At 39.9% G+C, this 14,680-nt stretch overlaps 1 protein-coding gene across 3 annotated transcripts; it reads left to right on the top strand.

The window, feature by feature from the left end:
* Nucleotides 1-1,461: 1,461 nt before the first annotated feature.
* TRIM13 (tripartite motif containing 13) lies at nt 1,462-14,601 on the top strand. Of its 3 annotated transcripts, none has more exons than XM_006063559.3 (3): nt 1,462-1,599; nt 2,132-2,244; nt 13,010-14,601. In XM_006063559.3, exon 3 carries the CDS (start codon nt 13,018-13,020, stop codon nt 14,239-14,241), a length of 1,224 nt encoding a protein of 407 aa, XP_006063621.2. In that variant the 5' UTR covers nt 1,462-1,599; nt 2,132-2,244; nt 13,010-13,017; the 3' UTR covers nt 14,242-14,601. The 3 variants fall into 3 exon arrangements, with proteins under 3 accessions (XP_006063621.2, XP_025118756.2, XP_025118757.2); XM_025262971.2 differs by having other exon boundaries at nt 1,471-1,610; XM_025262972.2 differs by lacking the exon at nt 1,462-1,599 and adding an exon at nt 1,871-2,012.
* The last annotated feature ends 79 nt before the right edge of the window (nt 14,602-14,680 follow it).

Raw genomic sequence — 14,680 nt, 5'->3', positions numbered from 1 at the left:
AGATGCATATGAAAAGAATGATTTCAGTGAGCCCAGACGCTTGCATCTTTTGGTACGTAGAGAACACTAAATTCCTTGGTTTTCTTTAATTCACAACAATTCTTCTGATGTTCAGACTATCTGCTCCTTGTTGCAAATTTCTATAACTTGACCTCCCTACCCTCCCCCACCCCCAGCAGTTCTTTCAGGGTCACTTGAGATGCTGTCTCCCAGGCTTGAAGTCCTAAAAATTCCCACTGAATAAATCATATTTCTCAACTTTCAGATTGTGACTATATTTGACGGCAACATATTCTTCAAAGGCAAAATTGGGTTTAACAGATACACACAAAACTGGGTTTTATGGGACCTAAGCATGGTCAGAACTGGACATCTTAGAAGGGAGTGGGGAGGAGCTTTTTATAGCGATTGAGCTAAGTAAGCAGTGTTAGTTACTGGGCCCAAGCACCCACCCTTTTCTCCAGGAATTCTACTTCCAAAGCACAGACTTCCTGTGCACAGACAAACTCAACCCCAGGGGATATTCTGTGATTTTTTTTTTGTCCTTGCTTCACATCCCTCAAGGCTGCAAGTTTGGAAGAAGCCATTCTTTCACATTTGTAATCTTGTAATTGCTCGTTTTTAAGTGCTTAACGCCTTTGCTATTAGACAATGTCCCTATACAGGGGGCTGGACGTCAGAATACTGAGTCAGGCTAGCGGCTAATTGTATTTAAGTTCTTTCTCTCCAAAGGAAGGGACAGTGGTGTTTTCCCTAAAAAGAAACCTTGAATTGGGTCCCTCGTGTTCAGCCTAAAGCCTGCAAAGAAATAGATGGGGAGGACGGGGGCGGCAATAGTTAAGTATTTTGACTGTGCTCTGGCTGGAGCCCTTGGCTACAGCCTTGGCGTTGGTCTCAGCGCAAGTGCCCGTCCCACCCACCCCGGGTTGTGGGGTGCAGGCGGACAGCCGTCTCAGTCTCCCCCAAGCCGCTGAGGCGAGCTTCTGGTCGTGAGAGATGCAGATGAAGCGGTGTGAAGGGTTGGGCTTTTTTTTTTGTTCCTAAAAATGCAACGAACAAAAAAAAAAGTACAACAATCCAAACCCAACCATCTCGTTGTGCGCCGGCTTCCTTCCCAGGCGGCTCCACCGGGGACCACGCCGCCTGCCGTCGCCCGCGCTCGGCCCGGGCCCAGCCCGCGGGTCCGCGCGATCCGCGTCCCCGGCCCGGCGCCCTGGGCACGGCGCCCCGCGGGCGCGCGGATCCCTGATGAAGAGAGAGGAGCGCGCCGCCGGGAGCCCGCCCCTCGGCCCCGCGCGCCGCGCGCTGCGCGCGGAGGCGGTTACAGGCGGCGGTTGGAGATACCGGAAGGGCTCCCGCCTGCCCTCACCCGCGGCCTCCCTCCCCGGGGGAAAGGCGAGCCGGGGAAGGCGGAACAAAGGCGCGGCTCGGCGGGGGAGGCGGACCGAAGTGCCGGGGGAAGGAGGGAGTCGGGGCGGGGCCCGTCGGCGCCGCGAGTCCATTTTGCAGCCGTTCCCGCCTCGTAAAACGCGCGGTACCCGCGGCCGGAGGACTGGCCGCTGCGCGGCTCCCGGCGGCTCCCCTCCACCGGCCCCGGAGGTCCGAGATAAGTACGCGCTGGCCGGCTTCTCCTGGGGAAGCGGGGTGGGGTCTTGCCCTGGCTGGGCGGGCACCTGCGTGCGTGGGGGCTGGCGGAGAGCCTGGTCTCCGCGGAGAGCAGCCGGGCCCGGTTACCGGAGGTGGGGGGAACGGCGTGCGGGTGGGCGGCCGGTCCAGTGTGGCCGGACTCCAGGAAACCTGCTCCGCTACCAGGCGCTCCTGGCTTCACCGCAGGCTCCTCGGGATCGCCTACAAAAGAAGAGGCGACCGTGAACCAGAGTCGGAGCGCGCGACCACCACCCTCTGGCACTGAGTGGGGAGGCTGCCTGGTGCCGGGGGAGGGCGCCCTAGCCGTGAAGCTCCTTAGCACAAAAGATCGCCAGGTTCTCCCAGGCTCATGGCTTTTTCACCAGGTCCTTGCCGGCTGGCTTTATTTGTGGGGGGATGATTGAAAAAAAAAGTAAGGGTCAAGACTAAGGATCCTGTGCAGATAAATGCATAACACTCTTCTTTCTTTGTTCTTTCTTTGCAGTAGCCTCGTTTTGATTACCAGTCACGACCTGAAGAAAAAACAAACCAAAACCTGATTGCTTTGCCTTGGGAAACAGTAACCCTGACCAATATTCCTGGCTTGCAGTGACAGAGGTAAACTACAATACTTTTCCCTACACTAAGCAAAAAAGCACCCAATGTCTTCAGGCCCAGAACCTTTCAAAATCGAACTCTGTTGAGTGTATGTGTTCCCATCCTAATAAATGGTCTTTGTTCTTTTCATATTTTGTCAAAACCCAGAAAAATAGATTAAATACTTAGACATTCTTTATATGACAGTTATTTGAAACATAATCCAAAGATTTGTATTGCAAAGGAAAAGAGGCTACAACCACTTTTGCTTTTAAATAGGTTTCCATTTCCTGTGTCACTGCTTGGGTTTGTACGACAGGGCTTGAGTTTTCTGACCCTAGAGACCTTTATATAATAGGTATTTTAAAAGCAGAATTTCTTTTACATAGCCAGTCCCTCTGGTAGAACTTGATGGAGTTGTTGATTAACTGGTTATACTTCTGTCTTGAACAGTAAGAAGATATATTTCTTCATACTCTCCTGTCTTTCCCTAAAAATACTGTCTTTTTTTTTTTTTTGCACCAGCTGACATACTAAGCCTCTCTGGCAAGTCTTTCTGTAACACCAGGTTATTTTTATTCTCTACATGTATTGGTTACCTGGCCCTACTTCTGCCACAGCTGTTCAGCTATGCCCACAGCTATGCCCATCTCCATCAACGGTGCTTTGCACCTATTATGCTATGTAACACTTTGCCCTCCCTTAAAATTATAGTTCAAAAGAGTCCAACTGTCTTAGGACTTCTTGGTTAATACACTCATGCTCTAACAACACTAAATGTGTGTGTAGTTTTAGTTTTTACAGTATCTATACACACACGTTAATTAAATCACCTTACACTGATGTAGGTCAATAGTTTACAAGATTGGCACACATTACTTAATCTTTCCAAGAACATGAGGTAGGTATTGTAAAAATCCTGATTCCATGAAGGGGAGAACTAGTGCTTGGAAAACTAGGTAGTTGCAGTTTCAGTGCTCTTTACTCTTCTTCACTGGAGAATCTGTTACAACCTACTTTGTAAAAATTATAGCATTTTAGAAGGGATTTAGAGAACTCATGATTAGATGTCTCCATTTAATGAGTGAGGATCCTGAATTCTTGACCCACTTTTCGGATAGTGCTAAGGTCTCATAATTGGGCAACTCAGGTCCTATGCCTTGCTTGCTGTGTACAGTTGCAGGGTGGGGTGGGGCTCTGTTTTCACTTGTGAAGTTAGGTGTTTAGCTAAATGACTGCCAAGATGTTTTTAAGCCCAGTATTTGTTTTATTCTTACCCCATAACTTTTAGCACCATATACTATATATTGGTGATATGCAGACACATATTAACTGCCATAAACTGTTTTATACTTTAAACTTAGGTAGGCATGGTAAAGTATGCCTTTTCCTTCTTTTTGGTTTTTTTTTTTAACTAAGTTCTATAAAAGTATGGTTCTGTTGTAAGGTCAGGAACTACTTGGAGAGGTAGAGCACCATCATACATCATTGGTCAGAGTGCAGAAAGTGGTGTACTCTTTTCTAGAGGGAAACTTGGTGGTTTTTTCAGGAGCCTTGAGAATGTTTCTACTCTTTGACTCACCTGACAATACACTTAAAGGAACCATCTAAGGAAATAATTAGAGTGTTGGACTAAGACTTTGCTACATTGTTCATTAAAATGTTATAATCCCCCAAAATAAACAGTAGGAAATAGCATATCCATAAGATAGATGATCATCTTTTAAAAGAATAGGGGAACAATAGGGGAAATGCAAGTAATAAAATAAGTGGAAAAAGTGGACACAGAGTTGTGTTATGCTTCCAGTTCTGTTAAAATATGCTGTGCATACACACACAAGATTGGAAGAAATAGGCCAAAATAATGTTAGAAGAAATACACCAAAATAATAATAATGGTTATTTCTTGGCAATATGACCATGGGTAATTTTTTTCCTATATTTCCTGAATTTTCTGTAATCACAAATTACAATTTTAGAAAAACGAAATCCACTTGTATGGATAACGTCTCCAACATTAGTATGGTGTCAGCTTTCTATGTCCTTTTGTAAGGCATTTATCACACCTTGTATGATAATACCTCTGTAAATGTGCTATATTTTGGAATTTAGGGCAGGAACTGCTTTTTTACTTAATATTTCATCTTTTAAAACAGCATTAGATCGTTGGAATATCCATTTTTGTATTCATGAAGGACACTGCTACTGTCATTACCTTGCCTTGAAACTCGTAGGTACTAGAGGAATAGCACCCCTAACAGTTAACCAAAAACAGGTGTCCTTTGACATAGAGAATAGTTACACTCCAGTTAAGCCCTTGAGGGAATCCAAGCAGATTCCCTTAATGTGGATGCTTTCTAATTCATTTGCATTATAGATGTAGATACATTTCTAAGGAAAAGTGGAACTGAAAATTTTTGCCAGTAGTTTAAATCATTGTCTTTCCTGTGGAATAAGCACAAGTGTATCCTATTTGGCAATAGCCTGGCCAACCCTTTAAAATTCCCAGAGGAGCTCTTTCTTTGTTTCCCTGAACATGTACATATACTGAATAGGAGGGCGGAGTGTCAGCAAAGTGGATAGAATATAGCCAACCTGGAAATTGCTTAAAGTTTAGCATAATCAGCTTTCTTTTTGAAATATTTTCTAGATGAGTTTTACTTAGAATAAAATGTGTATGTAATTCTACACGGAACGAAGGGAACTTGGTTCAGACCAATTTTATTGGTAGGTAGTACTGATTAGTTAGCCACAAAATAACCTTTTTCTCTTGGCGCAGTATTACACACTATGTGATTTCACTTACCAGATCTAGCTTGCTGTGTACCGAGTTGACAGTACTTTTCTGAAAGCTGGCATTAACCTCAAATGCAGGGCTAGATGATGAAAACTTTTAGTAGATACCAATCAGTTGGGGATAATAATTTAGGCTAGTGATTGCCAAGTTTATTGTTGCGAAAGAAGATTTGTTCTAAAATTTTTTCACCTTCATTTAAACCTCTTTACATTTATTTGGGAGAAAAGAAACCAGACACATCTGGTTCATAAAACCTTTGTTGGTAGTTCCAATTTAAGTTAATTTTAACTCTTAACAGGTAAAGATAAATAATCTGAATCTGGTTGGTACCAGACTAGGAGAATAATTTAGGCCATATGTTATGTTTCCTTGAAATTCAGACCCTCATTTTATTCTAATTGATTTCATCTGGGTGGCAGAGACTGGGATTCCATACCATTAGATGGCCTCATAGATTTCTAAATAGTTGTTCATAAATAGGATAGTGATACCTGATCTAGCTCATAGTCCTAGAACTATTCATTTAATGCTACTGATTAACAGGATTACAGAATAATATCTTGGGTGACTATCAGGTAAGAGAGAGAAGGTGTGAGATAAGGAGGGAATAAGAGGAAATAAAAAAGATTATGTTCCTTGAAGTAGAATGGGGAAGATGAGATAAAAGAATAAACAAAGGAGTCAAGGAAAAAGAGTGGCATAGAAAAGAGAATGAAGGAAAGGAAAATAATTTTTTCCAAATTTGTCTGGACTATGAAGGTAATGACCTAGTTTTTGGGTTTTGAGATGTCATCTTAGTCCAAAAACTTGAGAACATTGTGAGTAGGCAGGGCTTCTAAGCTGCTAGACCTTCTGTACTAGGTTTATTTTGCCCTAATCAGGAATCCTATTAGAAATACTGTGGGGGAAATTTTACTTATTATTACTTACTTACTTATATTGCCACTTGTTCTAGGACAGTGCCAGAAAAGGTATGTCTTATATAGACACAAAGGTAAATTATATGGTGTTTGCAAGGGCCATGTAACAATTAGATAAGCTATTTTAGATACTATACTTGGTATATTAATTTTCATATTCCTTTTTTAAGTTATCAGAAATTTTGTTTTTTTCTTAATCTCACATTATCCTGTTTGGATCATGTTTTGGCACAGTCTCTAAAAGCCAGAATGAAGTGTTAATAACATACTAATAAAGAGTACTTTAAAAAAAAAAAACTTGGTAAATAGTTTTCATATATTAGATAACTTTCAAAACAGTTTTTCAATGAGGTTTTATACAGTTTAACATGTGTAAGTGGTTTGTCCAGGGTCATAGATTGAGAGCAAAATGAGTATGTCAGTCTACTCACAGGCCTGGATCCAGAGATTTCCAGTAAGATACTTTTTATTTTATAAAAGATAAAAAAATATTATAGCAGATTAAGCTCTTTATGAGGCTTATCATAGCTAGTATTTCTAAAGTTTTACCTTCTTAGCACAATATGATTTTCTTATAACTGGTCTTACTGTTCGAGTTTTTTTTCCAACTTTTGTGAAAATTTTCAAATATACTGAAAATTAAAAGTACACTACAATAGATATCCTTACATCCTCTACCTAGATTCAATTATTGTTAATACATCTTTAGTAAGTTTCAGGAAACCATTTAGTGGATCTCATACTAAATTATCAGTATACTATTTGAAAATAAAATTAACTAGTGGGATTAGAGGACATAAGTTTTTAAAAGGTGAGCTCTTTTATTCTATACTTTGTTCCAAAATAAGGTTGGTTGATGACTGGCTGTTTAGTAGAGTTCACATAATTTAGTTTTGTCTGTGAAGTGAGTTTCAATATTTTCTATCTAGTTACTTGTTAGGTATTTAGATACTGCTTTGAAATCTCTGAATTCAAAGATCAAAGCAGGATGGAAATCAGGTTTAAATTTCTAAGATACAAGGTATAATCTTTTTATTCTCTAATGGGATTTGGGGAAAAAATCATGGCTATTATTTTGAACTTTATATTGTTGTCAACTAATGAAGTGCCAAGATTTAATAGGAAAGGTTCTTTTAATTAAAAGGTTTTATTAAAATTACCTTTTAAGAGTGAATAAAATGAACACCTCTTCATTTATAATCATTGTGAGTTGAGCATATAAAAACAAAAAGGCTTCCAGGAGGGAGAAGTCAACTTTAATTGTGTTTTATGACTCCTTTCCTTTGTGTCCGACTGTACGACCTCATGGACTGTAGCTGTCAGGCTCCTCTGTCCATGGGATTCTCCAGGCAAGAGTGCTGGAGTAGGTACCCATTCCCTTCTCCAGGGTATCTTGCCGACCCAGGGATCGAACCTGGGTTTCCTACATTGCAGGCAGATTCTTGACTGTCTGAGCCATCAGGGAAGCCTGTAACTGTTAGCTTTTCTATCTTTTAAAGTATTCTGGTTGGTGTATTAAAGACTCTTGTTGCTATTAATATATACCTACTCAAGGTAGTATTGATCAAACAGTTTTTATAGTCTTCCTTGAGTGGATATTTTGAAAGTTTGCTTAAAAATAAATCTGTGGTGGTGTTATACAACTGCATTTGTCAAAACTCATAGAAGTATGTACCAAAAGGAGTTTTATTCTCCATAAATTAAAAAATATATTTTAAAGTATAAATACAGTAGACAAATGAAGTTGAAAACCAGAGGAGGTGGTAGGTAACTAGTTATATACTCAGCTACTTTCTTTGTTGGTATAGAACTTGGGAGATTTTTAGGAATTCCTTGGCAGTGTGATGGTTAGGACTCTGCGATTTCCTTACTACAGGCCCAGGTTCAATTCCTAGTCAGGGAACTAAGATCCCACAAGCTGTGTGGAGCAGCCAAAATAAACAACTTGGGAAGTTTTTAATTCAAAAGAAGAAATGAATCTTGGAAAACTTGTTTGCCTTTATATACTTAGTTTGAGATTGGTTAAGTTGAAATTTTATGACTGGTGAACAAAAATTTTGTTCACATAATAAAAGTTTCTTAACATTTATATTTGTCCCCCCAAAAAAGGGATGTATATTTTAGTTTTGTCAAAGAAGTAAGCTCAGGTGATTTATTTAGATTTTTATGTGTTAGCACACTTTTAAGAAAAGAATCTATAAGTTCCTTTACTGTGAAGCATACCCTTCTCTTAGGCTAAAAACCTTATTGTTTTCCTTTAAAACTTTAAAGGCAACAAACTTGCCATGCTTTCTTGGGTTGTTAGGCTAATATATCTCAGTTTCCTCTAAAAGTTAGCTAGGGAATTGCTCACAGAGTTTTGACATAAGGTTTTGAGTATAAAGCTAAGAAAATAAAATTGTTTTAATGTGGATTAAAATGAAAATCTTTAAATTATGAACTAAAATTTATAAGTTGTATCACTAAAAGTGGAACAACAGGTTCTACTATGGTTTTGATGCAATTTTTTTAGAAAAGGGACTTTCCAAATAACATTTTTCTCTGGTTCATTTTAAGAGCTATAAATTGATTATGGCTTTGGGGTGACTATTATTTCTAAATTTTCCTGTGTGTGACATTTTCCTTTTTTCTTTTTGATCATACTTGGTTGCCTTAAAATTCTTCTTGGCCGCTATTGCAGTATCCTCAGTTTTCTTCAAAGTTTCTTTGTCTTGGGTCCCCATTTCTCCTTCTCATGACAAAACTTGGTATCCTTTGTTCTTCCTTTTAATTATTTAACGTGCTTAGATAGGATTCTCTGGAAATATTAATGTGGCAAGGAAGAGTAAATTAGGTTTACTTTATTGAATGCTGCCACTGCTACTTTCCTGTTTCTACTGCTTACTCCAAAATATACTAGGTGAAACATGTTAGAGAGCAGGGGAGGTGACAGAACCAGAACTAGTGGTGGAGGGTCATGAAAAGTTTTCTTTCTTTGCTCTAAAGAGAGTGTTTTATAACTGCTTGATAACCTTTCAGCACACTGACCTCAGTCTCTGAAGCCATTCTCTTTCCAGTGCTTTTCGAAGATTATTTGATTTGTCATGTCACAAAAGATTTTTCAGAAAAATAAGCTCATCACCATTTTTGCCATATAACACTACATTTTGACAGAATACTCTACTTTAGTTCTACATTGTTGTTTAGTTGCTAAGTCGTGTCTGACCCCATGGACTGTAGCCCACCAGGCACCTCTATCCATTGGATTTCACAGGCAAGAATACTGGAGTGGGTTGCCATTTCCTTCTCCAGGGGATCTTCCCGACCGAGATCAAACCATTGAGCCACCAAGGAAGCCCCAGTCCCACATATATATGTATTATACATATATCTCTCACAACCTAAGACCATAAACCAATTAGTCCTGCAAGTTCAGCTTATCTTTTAAGTCTTCTACATTGTAGGTCCAATTGTGATTCTTAAAATTACTGTCATAAGTGTTTACTTACTTTTGGTTATAAGATGACATAGAGATTCAGATCAGATCAGATCAGCCGCTCAGTCGTGTCCAACTCTTTGTGACCCCATGAATCGCAGCACGCCAGGCCTCCCTGTCTATCACCAACTCCCGGAGTTCACTCAGACTCATGTCCATCGAGTCAGTGATGCCATCCAGCCATCTCATCCTCTGTCGTCCCCTTCTTCTCCTGCCCCCAATCCCTCCCAGCATCAGAGTCTTTTCCAATGAGTCAACTCTTTGCATGAGGTGGCCAAAGTACTGGAGTTTCAGCTTTAGCATCATTCCTTCCAAAGAAATCCCAGGGCTGATCTCCTTCAGAATGGACTGGTTGGCTCTCCTTGCAGTCCAAGGGACTCTCAAAAGTCTTCTCCAACATCACATTCAAAAGCATCAATTCTTCAGCGCTCAGCCTTCTTCACAGTCCAACTCTCACATCCATACATGACCACAGGAAAAACCATAGCCTTGACTAGATGAACCTTTGTTGGCAAAGTAATGTCTCTGCTTTTGAATATGCTCTCTAGGTTGGTCATAACTTTCCTTCCAAGGAGTAAGCGTCTTTTAATTTCATGGCTGCAGTCACCATCTGCAGTGATTTTGGAGCCCAGAAAAATAAAGTCTGACACTGTTTCCACTGTTTCCCCATGTATTTCCCATGAAGTGATGGGACTAGATGCCATGATCTTAGTTTTCTGAATGTTGAGCTTTAAGCCAACTTTTTCACTCTCCACTTTCACCTTCATCAAGAGGGCTTTTAGTTCCTCTTCACTTTCTGCCATAGGGGTGGTGTCATCTGCATATCTGAGGTTATTGATATTTCTCCCAGCAGTCTTGATTCCAGCTTGTGTTTCTTCCAGTCCAGCGTTTCTCATGATGTACTCTGCATATAAGTTAAATAAACAGGGTGACAATATACAGCATTGACGTACTCCTTTTCCAATCTGGAACCAGTCTGTTGTTCCATGTCCAGTTCTAACTGTTGCTTCCTGACCTGCATACAGATTTCTCAAGAGGCAGGTCAGGTGGTCTGGTATTCCCATGTCTTTCAGAATTTTCCACAGTTTATTGTGATCCACACAGTCAAAGGCTTTGGCATAGTCAATAAAGCAGAAATAGATGTTTTTCTGGAACTCTCTTGCTTTTTCCATGATCCAGTGGATGTTGGCAATTTGATCTCTGGTTCCTCGATATAGAGATTAGTAGACCCTATTTTATTTATTTATTATTTATAAATTTTATATTACTTTGGTGGTAATGTGATAAATACTGAAGGATATATTTATCTTAGTGAACTGAATGGGGACATATTTAGTGCTATTTTTGTTTCTAAAACTTGAGGGATAAAAGTTTTAAAATATACATTTTAAAAGAATAAACTTGAATTGAGAATTAGTATTCTCTAGTTCAGAGGTCTCAAATATTTTGGTCTCAGGACCCCTTTACACTTGAAAGCTGAAGCTCCCAAGAGCTTTTATTTACATGTGTATTTGAAATTAAAACTGAGAAAAAAATTTAAGGTAATTCATTTAAAATGACAATAAACCTATCACATGTTAACATAAATAATTTGTGAAAAATAACTTTTCAGAACAACTGGGAGAAGGGTGGCCTTGGTTTACATATTTAGAGATCTCTGTCAAGAATCGCCATTTAGTAGACAACAACAGGAATCTTTTCTGTATCTCTGCATTACATCTATTACAATCAGTTATTTTGGTTGAAATATACAAAGAAAATCCAATTTGGCTTGGCACAGATACGTAGTTGGTGAAAGGAGGAATATTTTAATGCCCTTTTCGGAAAACTAGCACTCTTCTTTGATACTATACCAAAATTCAACAAGTGGTAGTTTGTTAAAAGTTAGTTGAAGTATGAAATCTGAAATCATATTTTTTTAACATATTGGTCTTTTGATCTTTTACCCAGGCATGACCTGTAACATGCATTGGTGATTTGAACCAGTTAATTCACTGTGTAATGTAGATCTCCAATGCACGCACGCACGCTAAGTCAATTCAGTCGTGTCTGACTCTGTGCAACCCTATGGACAGCAGCCCACCAGGCTCCTCCATCCACAGGATTCTCTAGGCAAGAACAGTGGAGTGGGTTGCCATTTCCTTCTCCAGTAGATCTCCAAACAGTGACATATTTCATTATACAGAGATCTCTGTCGTAAAACAATACGCATGTTAATATTACCACTTGTTTCATTGGAAAAGTCTTTAATTAATGGTAAGCTGTCAAGCTCTTAAGTGGCAACTATGTTTGCCAAATCCAGTTTTCACTTAAAAATTCAACTTTTTATCATTGGCAAGAAACTGTCATTTGTTTCCCTTGAAGTGATGGGCTCATTTTGTTTGTTTTCAGAAAAATGTCTGCCAGATAACCTAAGTCTCCACACCCACAGTTTGTCATTCATTGTTTCAACTATAAAAATGGCGTTTCCTGAAAAAAGCAGCTGATTAGCTTGTGGCTAAATTACCTAATTGCTTTTGCTCCAGACAGTATCTGCTGGTACGCAATAGAAATACTTTGTGGTTACTTCATATTTTGTTACATGAAAGATTTAAAAAGACATGTACACAAGGATTAAGATTTAGTACAATGAATAATTTTTACCGTTTCTTCAAGAACATTCTAAACTGAAACTGGCTGCCCTCACCTTTGCCCCAGCTGTGGGTATGTAGTGGTGAAGAATACATTAGGAATCCAGTTTGGGGCTACCTGTGGTCTTGTTTGGTTCTTGCTAAGGCCGCAGCTGTGTCTGCTTACCATTGCTTTTTTAACAGCGCAGTGTCAACACTGTGCCAAAGGTAAATAGCATCTCAGTATTACTATGAAAATAGTATTGTCCTCACAGGTGCCCTGGAAGAGCCTTAGGGTCGCCCAGGTTTCTCCCCACTGCACCTTGAGAACTGATTGCTCCAGACAGTGCAGACAGCTTTGATTACTGTCCCAGTGGTTTTAAAAAATATCCATTTAGTTCTCTAGGGAAGAATGTATTGCAGCTCTCTCATTTTATGTTTTTACCCCTGATTTTAATAATTGTAATCTTGCCTTTGAAATAGGAAAATGTGCCAGTTTTTAATAAAAGTCTCTGTGAGAGAACATGCTTGGATTTATATCTCTGCTTCTTTCTTTAAATAGCATACCATTTTATAATTGTGGGCCCAGACTAAAGAGCTCATTCTGCTCAGACACTGAGTGGCTTTGTTTCTGACAGCTAGTAGTCAGCTCTGTTTTAAAACAAGCATTTGGGCCCTGCTGGCTCAACTTGCAGTTGTCCCAGTCCTCGCCCTGTCTCAGCCAATGCCTGTTGTTGGAAAGCCCACACAAAGGCCTTGTGTGCAGGGAGCCCCACTGATAAGGAGTGTGTTCTTGTCCCAGCAGATGAAATCTGCTTTGGTGTGCATTCCCGTCCCAAATTTCTCTTATTTTCTTTGCTTGACCAGTTATTTCTGTGACAAGAGCATTTTTTAATGGCTGTGAAGATAGTTTCTTCTAATTATTTCATAGTCCAAATGCAGGGGATTCCCAGCGTAAAATAAAATGTTTCTCTCTCTCTGGTAGGAGATGTGATGGAGCTGCTTGAAGAAGACCTCACATGCCCAATCTGTTGCAGTCTGTTTGATGATCCCCGAGTTTTGCCTTGCTCACACAACTTTTGCAAAAAGTGCTTAGAAGGGATCTTAGAGGGGAATGTGCGGAATTCCCTGTGGAGATCCTCTCCATTTAAGTGCCCCACGTGCCGGAAGGAAACTTCAGCGACAGGAGTCAACAGCCTGCAGGTTAATTACTCCCTGAAGGGTATTGTGGAAAAGTATAACAAGATTAAGGTCTCTCCCAAAATGCCAGTGTGCAAAGGACACTTGGGACAGCCTCTCAACATTTTCTGCCTGACTGACATGCAGCTGATCTGTGGCATCTGTGCGACTCGGGGTGAGCACACCAAGCACGTCTTCTGTTCTATTGAAGATGCCTATGCTCAGGAAAGGGACGCCTTTGAGTCCCTCTTCCAGAGCTTTGAGACCTGGCGTAGGGGAGATGCCCTTTCTCGCTTGGATACCTTGGAAACTAGCAAAAGGAAGTCTCTACAGTTGCTGACTAAAGATTCGGATAAAGTGAAGGAGTTTTTTGAGAAGTTACAATACACGTTAGATCAGAAGAAGAATGAAATCCTGTCTGACTTTGAGACCATGAAACTTGCAGTGATGCAGGCCTATGACCCAGAGATCAACAAACTCAACACCATCTTGCAGGAACAGCGAATGGCTTTTAACATTGCTGAGGCTTTCAAAGATGTGTCAGAACCCATCATATTTCTGCAGCAGATGCAGGAGTTCAGGGAGAAAATAAAAGTCATCAAGGAAACTCCTTTGCCTCCCTCAAATTTGCCCTCAAGCCCTTTGATGAAGAACTTTGATACCAGTCAGTGGGAAGACATAAAACTAGTGGACGTGGATAAACTTTCCTTGCCTCAAGATACTGGCACGTTCATTAGCAAGATTCCCTGGAGACTTTATCCTTTATTTGTGGTGGTCATTCTGCTTGGCCTTCTCATTTTCTTCAGTCCCACCATGTTCCTAGAATGGTCTCTATTTGATGAAATCGCAACTTGGAAAGATAATCTTTCAAACTTTAGTTCCTACCTGACTAGATCAGCTGATTTTGTAGAACAATCAGTTTTTTACTGGGAACAGTTGACAGATGGGCTTTTCATTTTCAGTGAAAGATTGAAGAGTTTTACTTTGGTGGTGCTGAACAATGTGGCAGAATTTGTGTGCAAATATAAACTATTATAAAATCTGTTTGAAGTACAGTTCTGTGTCTTTTGTTAGAAATTTGTTAGAATAGAGTGGTAGTTCGGATTTGGTTAAAATTCCAGTCAGATATCGCCCTCTAAAAATATTCTTTTCAAAAATAATGTCTTACACATGTTGAAATTAGGTAGCATAAAGATAAAAGTGAAATTTAATAGTTTAGTCTCCAGCCCGCCTTCCTTTTTAAGGTGCTTTTGAAATTAGCATCCTATCCCCAGTATTGGTTATGTTTGTGCTATGAAAGGAGGGGGTAAGAGAGTACATGATTTAATACTGTATTGATGAGGTAGTGTAATAATGATTGTTTTTAAGCATGTAATAAAGACTACTCTTGTAAAACAACTGTTTTTTGTTTTTTTGAGAGTGAACATTCTTTAAAAAAGGAATAAGATAAGATGGATTGAATTTGCAGCTTTTTCTG

Source organism: Bubalus bubalis, chromosome 13 (assembly GCF_019923935.1).
Source record: "Bubalus bubalis isolate 160015118507 breed Murrah chromosome 13, NDDB_SH_1, whole genome shotgun sequence".
NCBI lineage: Eukaryota > Metazoa > Chordata > Mammalia > Artiodactyla > Bovidae > Bubalus > Bubalus bubalis.
This window is presented reverse-complemented; position numbering and strand designations above follow the sequence as displayed.

Bases quoted from the DNA above. Each gene is read 5' to 3' on its own strand.
- TRIM13 (XM_006063559.3), top strand. From the start codon at position 13,018: ATGGAGCTGCTTGAAGAAGACCTCACATGCCCAATCTGTTGCAGTCTG.